The following is an 11,790-nucleotide window of genomic DNA, read 5'->3' as shown; positions in this document are numbered from 1 at the left end:
CTCTCTCGTTTGCATTGTCTATTTCCTTCTGTCTACTGGAATATTTCATTTACTCACTTGCTCTAGAGTCTGTATCTTAAAACCAAAAACAAACCAACAAATAAAAACTTCCTCCTTTGGCCCTATTTCAACTCCTGCTTCCTTGAGTCAAACCAGAGTAGATATGGCTGAATGGGACAGGAAGCTGAACAGGGGTGTAGAGGTGAGCTCAGTAGAAGGGATGAGAAGCTTGGCAAGAAGGCAAGTAGTGAGTGTGGAAGGAAGAAGAGAAGGCATCGAGACTGATGTGATTGAATAGAAATCAGAAGTGGATTTTGACCCCAGAACTGCTTTCCTTAAGCCCCTCTCTTGAGCCTCCTTCTGCTCCCTGGCTCCCAAACCTCTGCTGGAGCCTGGACTCTGGAGTTGCGTTAAGCTTAGGTTCAACACCAGTCCTACCATTTCTGAGCTGGGCGACTTTGGAGAAATTACACGTCTTCTTTAAATTTTCTCATCTGAAAAAAAAAATTATCATCTGTAAAATTAATCTAATAAAACCTGTCTCATTGAGTTGGTTTAAGGATTAAATGAGATCAACACATTTTAGCTCTTATTATTATCAAGGCCTTCCCCAGGCCATATACAAAACCTTACTCCCTATTTAATAATAATTATCATAGAGATCACTTGTTGAAGAATTCCTCTGTGCCAGGCAAGGACCTGACAAACAGAGTTTCCAGGTCAAAAAAGATTCCCTGGTAGCTTCTCAATACAGGGTTTTCTCCCTCTAATAACTTTTTATTTTATTTTATTATTTATTTGAGACTGAGTTTTGCTCTTGTCACTCCGACTGGAGTGCGGTGGTGCCATCTTGGCTCACTGCACCCTCCACCTTCCAGGTTCAAGTGATTTTCCTGCCTCCACCTCCCAAGTAGCTGGAATTACAGGTGCCCACCACCCCACCCAGCTAATTTTTTTATTTTTAGTTGAGATGGAGTTTCACCATGTTGGCCATGCTGGCCTTGAACTCCTGACCTCAGGTGATCTGCCTGCCTCGGCCTCCTGAAGTACTGGGATTACAGGCATGAGCCACCATGCCTAGCCTCCCTCTAATAACTTAATGAACATTATATTATGGAATGTCTACCATGCACTAGAGAGTGGACTGGCTTACTTGCATTCATTCATTCATTCATTCAATGTTGTTGTTTAGGTACCTATTGTTAATTAAGTACCTATTATGGTACCAGGCACTTACCAGGGGCTGATAGTACCATCATACACTTAGCCCTGAACCTTAAAGGACTTACAGTCTAGCCACAGTGTAAGTGCTATGTAATGAGGGTATGTATTTGAGGTGTTCTTTCCTTGTGGCTTCCTTGGACTAGGCAACCCCACCTTTGGCTTCACACCCCGTGACTGACCATGGTTCTGATTCTAATTTTTTTTTTGGCTTGGAACCCCATCTTCAGGACACACTTTTGAGTTCTCGCTCCCCATGTGACCAAGAGGATTAAGAGACGAGGTAACTTTTGCATTCCCATTCTCTCCCTGCCTGGGGTCCCCCTCCAGAGGAAAGGAATTTAGCAGATGTACAAAAGGTAGATGGATAGCTGGTTTGGATTTTAAACAATCACACTTTTAATACTTCTCTGTCTTAATTCACTCATAGTCCCCTAATTGCCAAATCCAACTGATTCTTTGACCCTTTGCAGATCTTTTTTTTTTTTTTTTTTTTTTTTTTGAGATGGAATCTTGCTCTGTCAACCAGGCTGGAGTGCAGTGGTGTGATCTCGGCTCATGGCAACCTCTGCCTCCCGGGTTCAAGCAATTCTCCTGCCTCAGCCTCCCGAGTAGCTGGGCCTACAAGCACCTACCATCACACCCAGCTAATTTTTGTATTTTTAGTAGAGATAGGGTTTCACCATGTTGGCCAGGCTGGTCTTGAACTCCTGACCTCATGATCTGCCTGCCTTGGCCTCCCAAAGGCATGAGTCCCTGTGCCTGGCTGAACTTTTGCAGATCTTTTGTCTCTTTGTGGTATTATATACAACTTTCTTTGCATCTTTCACCTCTCTAGCTCAGAGAGGTTAAATAAATGGAATGGGGACTCGAACTCAGGCTAACTTCAAAGCATATGCTGCAGACAATATTCCATGCTGCTTCCCAAAGTAGACCAATAGTCTAGACCTATGCTGTCTAATATGCAGTCATTCGCTACATGCTATGGTTTGAATGTCCCTCCAAAACTCAAGTTGAAATTTAATTGCTATTTTAACAACGTTGAGAGGTGGAACACTTAAGAGGTGATGAGGTCACAAGGGCTCTGCCCTCATAAATGGATTAATGCATGGGAATGGGTTAGTTATGGAGGGAGTGGACTCCAGATAAAAGGATACGTTTGGCCCCCCTCCCTCTCTCACATGCACACTTCCTCACCATGTGATATCTTTTGCCACGTTATGGTGTGGCAAGAAGGCCCTCACCAGATGTCGAGCAAATGCTGGTGCCATGCTCTTGGGCTTTCCAGCCTCCAGAACCACAACCCAAATAAATTTCCTTTGTTTATAAATTACCCAGTCTTTGGTATTTTGTTATAGCAGCAGAAAACTAACTAAGATACTACCTGTAGCTATTTCAATGTAAACAAAATGAAAAATTCAATTTCTTGGTTGCACTAACCATCTTTCAAATGCTCAACAGCCACACGTGGCTAGTGGCTACTATATTGAAGAGCACAGATATAAAGCATTTCTACCACTGCAGAAAGCTCTGTTGGATAGTGTTGGTTAGATAAAGGTTCTGTCCTCTGACCTCTTTACCCTCTTTTCCTTTATTTATTCTCAGGAAGTGGACAGACATTGTTTAGTCTGCCTAATCCTTTACTCCTACTTTTCTGAGAAGTGTTACTCTATCCTCTACCCTCCAGCATACCTTCATTCATAGAGTTACAGTGGATACAACCATGTTTATGCATGACCCTGTCCCCCTTTCCATAATGTTACTTGATTCAGTGGTGGACATTTGGCCAAAGCTAGCTCTAACAAGAACTCTTCCTCCCAGAAATTTGAAATTGAGCCTAAGAATCTAGTCACCTGGATGATTTTTTGAATGGAGGCAACTTGGGACTAATTGGTTACCATGTTTTATATGACATGGATTGGGAAAACTGGTCTTCAGACTGATAAAGCAATGACAAAATGGTTACACATATTGGGGAAAGTTGGATCTAGGTATTCAAAGGATGTCAGGACTCTGTCTCCCTCTGTCTGAATTCTGCCTTCCTCTGTGATGTCTTCATTCTTAGAAAGGCTCTTTCCATGAAGCAAGAATAATGGCTGCCCTCAGTTCCTCATAGCTCAAGATCTCCAGAAGAAAAATCCTGTCTTTCTTATATATTTCAAATATTTAGAAGGGCTTTTCTTAGCTTAGTTTGGGTGATGTGCCCATCTCTTCAAAAACTGTGATCTGTTTTAGGAAGGTTTCCTAGAAAACAAAGCCGGAAGAAGGGATTAAATGCTAAAGCTTTATATGAGGGGCACAGCCATGGAGTAGTGAGAATTAAGGATAAGAGAAAGTGGGAAAAGATGAGAAGCAAGGGAAGGAAATGTTTGCTGGCTACTTCACAACGAGCTGTAGCTAGTCTCTTGACAGGCGCACCCACTTGGCCATGGAGAATGTCTCTCTAGACAGGTTGTATGGAGAAATTTTATCTTTAAACAGCTCATTAGAGGAAGGAAGGGAAGAGTGGATTGTTATAGCCCGCTCCTTCCTGTCTCCCATTGATCAGTTTGCTCTGTGGGTAGCTAAATCCTCTGTAGTAGGTTGCTTCACTGGCTCCTTCAGCAGCTGCTCAGGAAGCCAAATCCCATGCTCTGTGAGGTGGTGTTTCATCAGGGTCTGGAAGTTGCAGGAGAAGCCATAGACTCCATGTTTGTAACTTGATGGCCTCAAGCAACAGAACTGTGAGACCTCGCTTAGATTTGGTCAGCTATGTCTGTTGTTGAGGTGGACCAAGTGGCTAATTGTCTGGGAGCCAAATTACCCTGAGAGGCTATGAGGAGGCACTGGGCCAAGATGTGGGAGATCGCTGATTTGTCAGACTGGGTCATGTTCCTACTCCTGTGGCTAATGGGGTACAGAAGATGTGCTATGGTAGGATGCATCCTGTCCTCTTTCCCTTCACGTTAGTTCAGAGTCTCAGGAAATCAAACGCCAAGACAGAATAAAATGCAATAAATTTATTATGAAAAACACCTGTGAGAGGAAATGGAAGGGGAAGACTGAGAGAGCCATCGCACAGTGACGCAGGCCTGACCCTGAGTGAAGGACAGAGGGAAGGTGTTCAAGGTGGAAGTGTCTCAGACTGCAATGAAGTTCTAAGGAAAGTTTGGCAAGGCCATTGAGGAGTCCTTGAGTCAAAGTCACCCATTGGAAGAGTATCACTTATCCCAGGAACAGTCCTGTCCTAAAATCCCCGTTGGGCTCAGTTATTGGCTATGAGCAGCGTATGGGAAGTAAGACCTCGGAGTAAAGGGCAATGGATTTCAAAGCTCAGGATGGATTTCAGAACTCAGCAGCTGGACTGCTGGTAAATTACAATTTCCCCAGTCAGAGATCTGAGAAGCACATTCTCATGGCCACACACCCTCCCAGCCTAGCCAATACGTAGATGAAGAAGGATAAATTCTACAACCTTTAAAGAAAAAAAAAAAAAGTAGGCTGGACGCAGTGGTTTATGCCTATAATCTCAGCACTATGGGAGGCTGAGGCAGGGGGGCAGATCACCTGAGGTCAGGAGTTCAAGACCAGCTTGGCCAACATGGTGAAACCCCGTCTTTACTAAAAATACAAAAAATTACCTGGGTGTGGTGGTGGGCACCTGTAATCCCAGCTACTTGGGAGGCTAAGGCAGGAGAATAGCTCGAACCTGGGAGGCAGAGGTTGCAGTGACCTGAGATCACACCACTACACTCCAGCCTGGGTGACAAGAGCGAAACTCTGTCTCAAAAGAAAAAAAGTAGAGTGCCATTACCAGTTGAAAGGGCAAGGGGTATTCAGCAGGCAAGACAAAAAATGTCCACCCCACAGCTTACAATGTGCCACTTGTAATTCGAACTCTATATATCCAAACCTGAACTCATGACTTCTCCATACCCTGACTCTTCATCTGAAGACTACCATCCTCCCAGGTGTGACACATGGGAGTCATATTAAACACCTTAATTTGGCCGGGCACAGTGGCTCACGCCTGTAATCCCAGCACTTTGGGAGGCCGAGGTGGGTGGATCATGAGGTCAGGAGATCGAGACCTTCCTGGCTAACACGGTGAAACCCACCCTGTTTCTACTAAAAAAATACAAAAAAATTAGCCGAGCATGGTCGCTGGCGCCTGTAGTCCCACATACTCGGGAGGCTGCGGCAGGAGAATGGCGTGAACCCGGGAGGTGGAGTTTGCAGTGAGCTGAGATTGCGCCACTGCACTCCAGCCTGGGCGACAGAATGAGACTCCGTCTCAAAAACAAAAACAAAAAAAACCCTTAATTTTCTTGTTCCCTAACCCCTCAATCGCCAGTCAATGGTCAAGTCCTTACAATCTTTCCTTGGCAATATCACCTCAGCATTTGTATCCTCTTCCCTCCATTCTCATTGCTGATGATGTGTTCAGGCCCTCGCCCTCATTATATCTTGCCTTAACTATTGTGGAAGTCTCCACATGGTCATTCTGCCACTCTACTCCATCTTACTCTCTTTTCCAGATTGCTTTTAATCATAGTTTTGATCATGTCACTATCTTTTGTAAAACCTTCTACCATTGGGAATGTAAAATGGTATGATGCTATGGAAAACAGTATGGTGGCTCCTCAAAAAAAAAAAAAAATTAAACATAAGAATTGCCATATAATCCAGCAATTTCACTTCTGGGTATATACCCCCAATAATTGAAAGCAGGGACTCCAACAGATATTTGTATACTAATGTCCACAGAAGCACCATTCACAGTGGCCAAAAGGTGAAAGTAGAATGGTGGTTACCAGAGGCTGGGGAAAAGAGAATAGGGCGTAAGCGTTTAACGTATACAGAGTTTTAGTATGGGATAATGACAAATTCTGCTGATGGATGCACAACGTGAACAGGCTTAATGTCACTGAAATGTATACTTAAAGATGGTTAAATTTAGGCCAGGGGCGGTGGCTCACGTCTGTAATCCCAGCACTTTGGGAGGCCAAGGCAGGTGGATCACCTGAGGTCAGGAGTTCCAGACCAGCCTGATCAACATAATGAAACCCCGTCTCTACTAAAAACACAAAAATTAGCCGGGCCTGGTGGCACGCGCCTGTAATCCCAGCTACTCGGTAGGCTGAGAAAGGAGAATCGCTTGAACCCGAGAGGCAGAGGTCGCAGTGAACCGAGATTGCACCATTGCACTGCAGCCCTGGCAACAAGAGCAAAACTCCATCTCCTAAAAAAAAAAAAAAAAAAAAAAATGGTTAAACCTGTTTAAAAGCAAAACAAAAAACTTCTACCACTCACTTCCCGTATCAGAAAATAAAGCCCAAGAGCCTTAATTTAACCATAATAATGTATCTTTCCATGATTCTTCTTCCATTCCCTCTTACTCTGTGTTTCCTCAACTGATCCCTCGCTTCTTCTATTTGCTTTAGTGGCTGCCTACATGTCTTCCCTAATTTTACTCATTTTTCAAGACCCAGTTCAAATGTCACATCCTTGCAAATCTTTCCTGAACTCCTCCCACTATTTCATACTAAGTGGAAGTAAGCTTTCCCTTTTTGAACTCCAGCAGCACATGAACTATATCTTTTAGTGCCGCTTTTCTATTTTTTGAGACAGAGTCTCACTCTGTCACCTAGGCTAGAGTGCAATGGTGCGATCTCGGCTCATTGCAACCTCTGCCTCCCAGGTTCAAGTGATTCTCCTGCCTCAGCCTCCTGAGTAGCTGGGATTACAGGTGCGTGCCACCATGCCCGGCTAATTTTTGTATTTTTAGTAGAGACGGGGTTTTACCATGTTGATCAGGCTGGTCTCGAACTCCTGACCTCGTGATCTGCCCCCATCAGCCTCCCAAAGTGCTGGAATTACAGGTGTGAGCCACCACGCCTGGCCAGCGCTGCTTTTCTTTTAGGCCAAAGGTACACAATGAGATAGAGAGGTGTGGCTTAAGGAAGTCCAGCTGGTTGTCTAGACAGGTTCTGTTATACAGTGCTATAACCTTAAGGAATTTACCATGATACAAGAACTGATGTTTAACCTTGCAAACTCAGAAACCTAATTTTAATAGTAAGCAGAAAGTTGAACCATTTCCTGGGGGTAGGGGGTGTCTTGTATTTGCCAAGCTCACAGAAACTTTTATATAAAGAGGAATCTAACTGATTAGTTACAATGAAAAATACAATGATCAAAATAATTAGAATCCTCTAGGTGGCAGATCACTTAATTCTGTCCCTATCGCCAAGACACTTGCTGGGTGAACATAGAGGAAAGCATGTTGATCTTAAGAAGCATTTCTTAGCTGAGGCAGTCTGAGATATTCCCATCCACTACAGAGATGACACGGGCAAGGAAATCCTAATGCTCAGTGTGGCTTAATTGAGATGAGGCTTAGAGGGGCAATGGTAGTGCTAACCTTTGTGACTGCCTTGTTTTGGGCTGCCATGGCTGAGCAAGCCCTTTTGTTCACAGAATCTCTCTCCAAACAGGGTACAGAATGGCTGACAATATTGATTAGGTTCCATTTATTAAATTACAATATCTACCTTCTTCAGGTTCCTCCCATATGCCCTTTATCAGAGTTTGTTTTGTTTTGTTTGGTCATGTTTGTAAAAAAGGTCTTGGCTTACCCCCATGGATAGCTAATTTCATGGTTGTATTAGTCTGCTTAGCTAGCATGTTATGCTGCAGTAACAACGAAAACAATCTCAGTGGCTTACAACAAAGGTTTATTTATTGTTCACACAACATTACAGGTTATGTGTGTCAGCTGTGGCTCTGCACATCTTCATTCTGGGACCAAAGCTGAAGAGGGAGCTCTATTTAGGACATGCTGCTCTTGTGTCAGAGGAAAGATAATATGGCAAAATTGTAAGATAGCTCATAAATTTCTGCTCAGAAGTGGTTCATGCCATTTCTTTCTTTCTTTTTTTGAGACAGAGTCTCACTCTGTCGCCCAGGCTGGAGTGCAGTGGCGTGATATTCGCTCACTGCAACCTCCAACTCCCTGGTTAAAGCAATTCTCCTGCCTCAGCCTCCCGAGTAGCTGGGATTGCAGGTGCCTGCCACCACGGCCGGCTAATTTTTTTATTTTTAGTAGAGACAGGGCTTCACCATCTTGGCCAGGCTGGTCTTGAACTCCTGACCTCGTGATCCACCCACCTCGGCCTCCCAAAGTGCTGGGATTACAGGTGTGAGCCACCGTGCCCGGCCGGTTCATGCCATTTCTACTCATATTTCATTGGTCAAAACAAGGCCAAGCTTGACGACATTAGGGTGAGAAGTCTTTCACCCTAATCTCCTAGGGACAGGCCAGATAGCAACGGCTTTAGAAAGGGAAGGGCAGAGGCTATTGATAATAAAGACTATAGCAAGGACTAATATTAGGCTTATATGTATCAATTGACTGTTATCAGTTATAACATTGACTATTAAAATACTGAAATACTCTAGTACTACCTGGTAAAGAGCTGCTGTCCCAAACCTCCTGACCACTCCCTTCCCCTGGGATCCCCTGGGACCTCCTATTCACAAACCAGCAACTGAAGGGTTAACACCTAGCACAGAGGGATACCTCCAGGATCCTAGCTGCATTTCTAATTCTGCTTCATCTATGCTTGAGCACTACTTGTTGTTAAATATACTTAATATCACTCTTAGCTAATTTCCTCTATGTAGATTTTTATTTATTTCTGAGGGCAACCCAACTTCCAGGCTCTTGGAAGGAAATGGACTGCAGCCCCTAAGTGTGATCGATACTTAATTATAACAATAATCACTAATAATAACTTGTGCTGCTTCATTGTAACTAAATGTACACTTTTACATTTTTTGGCAAGCATAGTATATGCAATAAGTACTCAATAAACATCTGTAGAGAGACTTATCTAGCTTTTTTCCATTAGCTACATCTGTCTCTACAATCTCAACATACTATTCTCTTGAATCTCCCTGTTTTTAATTTTATGCCATTTCTCATGTCTGAAAATGTCATTATAAGTAACTTTTTTTTTTTCTGAGACAGGGCCTCGCACTGTCGCCCATGCTAGAGTGCAGCGAGACACTCGTAGCTCTTACCAGTAACTTCTTTATAACACTTTTGCAATTTACGAAGCACTCTCACATTATTTCATTCACTCTCCCCAACATTACCAAAAGTTAGGAATTAGATCTTTTTACAGATGAAGGAATTGAGACTCCCTGAAGTCAAGTGTCTTATAGTTAGGTTTTGTTCATTCATTCATCAAATAGAGTGCCTGATGTGAGATTTATTGAAACTAGATTTGAAAACAATTTTCCTGAATTCAAGTCGAGGGTTTACTCCACTATTCTCAATTACTTTATCACCAGGGTTATAAACCCAAAGGAAGTGAGTAACAACAGTGTGATTTTATTGAGGACCCATGCAACACTAGTCTCAGAAAGGCTCCAATGTCATTTGTAAAATTCAAGGTTACCATCAGCAGAGGCAGTCATTCCTCTCTGCGCTTGTTACCTAATGCACTAACTCTCACTGTAGGTAATTCCATTCAAGACACATTTGATGACTATATCTACAGGTTTTGAAGTTATTCGGATGGGGTTTTGACACTTACTAGCTGTGGGGCCTTAGGTCAAGTTACTTAACCTTTTTGAGCTTCAGTTTTATTATTTGTAAAATGGATACAATCCTGATGCCTTTGGACCAAGTGGTCACGGAAATGAAAGAGATAAGTATGAAAAAATCCATGCTCATAGTAGCTGTGGTTTCCAACTGCGTGATAAAACTTTAAAATCTGCATTCAAATAAGAACAACTATGTCGACGTAAGGTTACAAGCTAACTATTCTTGGTAAGTACTGTTCTTTATTCTAGAGGACATCACTTTACAGTTTGGTGCTAAATGCTCTTTTATGAATTTAAGGTGCCAGTAGCTGTCTACTTGAACGACATGCTTAATCTGGAACGCCATGTCGACCTTCATCCCCCAGTTCTTTCTCCCCAAATTAAAAACACAAATACACACACACGCCCCTACTTAGTTCCTAAAACTCAAGGGCACGCGCACACACCTACTTATTTCCTAAGATTCAAGCTCGCACCAAGGAGATCCACAAGGATAGGCAGGGTGGTGGAGGTCACTGGGCAGCGCCTCCGGATCCCCCGAAAGGGGGCGGGGTCAAAACTCAGATCTCGAGCTCCCGAAAGGGGGCGGGGTTAAAACTCTCAGATCTCATTCCGCCTCCCTCTGTCGTCGTCCCTTCCCAATTCTCGCGAGACCTCAAGGAGCACAGCTTCTGCGTACTGCACGATACTGGGAGTCCAGGCGCCAGGGGAGGGGGAAGGGAAAAGGGGAAACGGTGCAAACGGCGTGGCCGCCATCTTGCTTGTGCCCCCGCTTCGCGCGCGCTCCGTTCTCCGTGACGCACACTTCCCCCTCCCCTCCGCCGCGCCTGGGCCTCTGCATTGCCCGACTCCGTAGGAGCGCGGGGGCGGCTCCTGCTCTTCCTGGACTCCTGAGCAGAGGTGTGTGAGTGTGCGGGAGTTTCTGTGCGAGGGTGATAGGGGAGCGGCGGCGGGGGGAGGGGCAGCGCTTCCCGCCTTCGCCAGAGACCTCACTTCCTCGCGCGGCCGCTGCTGTAGCTCGGTCCGTCCTGCCCGCCGCCATGTTGTGCTCTTGCCTGGCCCGCCGCTGCCGCCGCCGCCGCGCTCGTGGGGTCCGTGTGCCTCGTCGGCCCGGCCCGCGGGCTTTCTCCCATTGGCGGAAGGCGACGGCGGGGGGGCTCGCTCGTGATTGGTCGGTGGCGGGGAGGCCGCGGACCTGGCACCTTATTGGACGCGCCAGCTCCGGCCTAGGGGGTGATGAAGGAATCTGAGGCTGCGGGGATGCGCGCGTCTTGGGCTAGGGCGGCTGGGGCAATGACCCCCTGCGGCGCAGGCGTGGGGTTGCGGCGAGAGGGCGAGCCTAGAGGCTTTAAGGGGGAAGAGAGGGTGATGGCCTGGCAGGTACTTTGGGGGTAGCATAGGCCATGGCCTGGGAATGGGGGACACTCACTTTCAGAGGTGCTTTTCCTGGTACATGCATGGCCCAAGATGGGGGTGTGCAGGCCCTCAGGGTTCCAGGCTTGGAAACACCGAAACCCAAGTGACAGGCTGAGAGGATCTTCGAGATCCAGGGTTGCTAATGTGACCCAGTTTGGAAGTGGCCCTGAAGTCCACGGTGTGAGTGTATGGTGTAGGAAGAAAGGCATCAGGGCTAGGGGCATAGCTGAACGGTAGAATCAGATCAGGGATTTTGCTGGAGAGTGCAAGCATTCAAACACTGAGGTTTTGGTGGAGCCCTGGAGTCCAGAGTCAACGGACCTGGGATGTGATGTGAGGAGCAAGTAAACCGAGAGAGGAATGCTATTGAGAAGTGTGCTCTGTCCGAGCCTAGGAAGCACAGCATTAAGTAGTATCAGATTTAAAGTGACAAAATCTGATATAGGAAGCATTTTAGGGAACATTTTCGGACTTGGGAAGTGTATTAATAGAGCAGTTATACATTATTGAGTCTCAGGACCATACAAGTAGTTTTGAGATGTTGTATATGAAATTTGCTGC

General features: G+C 45.3%; 2 protein-coding genes across 8 annotated transcripts in view; one reads left to right on the top strand and one right to left on the bottom strand.

The window, feature by feature from the left end:
• Positions 1 to 7,920: 7,920 nt before the first annotated feature.
• On the bottom strand, positions 7,921 to 10,967 carry LOC103785537 (uncharacterized). The gene has a single exon (XM_008968417.5). The coding sequence runs from the start codon at positions 10,853 to 10,855 to the stop codon at positions 10,469 to 10,471; it is 387 nt and encodes a 128-aa protein (XP_008966665.1). The 5' UTR covers positions 10,856 to 10,967; the 3' UTR covers positions 7,921 to 10,468.
• NFYC (nuclear transcription factor Y subunit gamma) overlaps positions 10,465 to 11,790 on the top strand; it is a 79,790-nt gene continuing 78,464 nt past the window's right edge. For 4 of the 7 annotated variants that reach the window (XM_063608389.1, XM_055094742.1, XM_003815430.4 and 1 more), the window contains exon 1: positions 10,578 to 10,713. The gene's annotated coding sequence lies outside the window, so the exon portion shown is untranslated. Of the gene's footprint in view, positions 10,714 to 11,790 lie in introns of all 7 variants that reach the window. The other 3 variants (XM_055094753.2, XM_055094733.1, XM_008968409.4) reach the window with 3 other exon arrangements.

The sequence above is a fragment of the Pan paniscus genome, chromosome 1, assembly GCF_029289425.2.
Source record: "Pan paniscus chromosome 1, NHGRI_mPanPan1-v2.0_pri, whole genome shotgun sequence".
In the NCBI taxonomy this organism is placed as follows: domain Eukaryota; kingdom Metazoa; phylum Chordata; class Mammalia; order Primates; family Hominidae; genus Pan; species Pan paniscus.
Note: the sequence above shows the minus strand (reverse complement) of the source record. Positions and strands in the feature narration are given on the sequence as shown.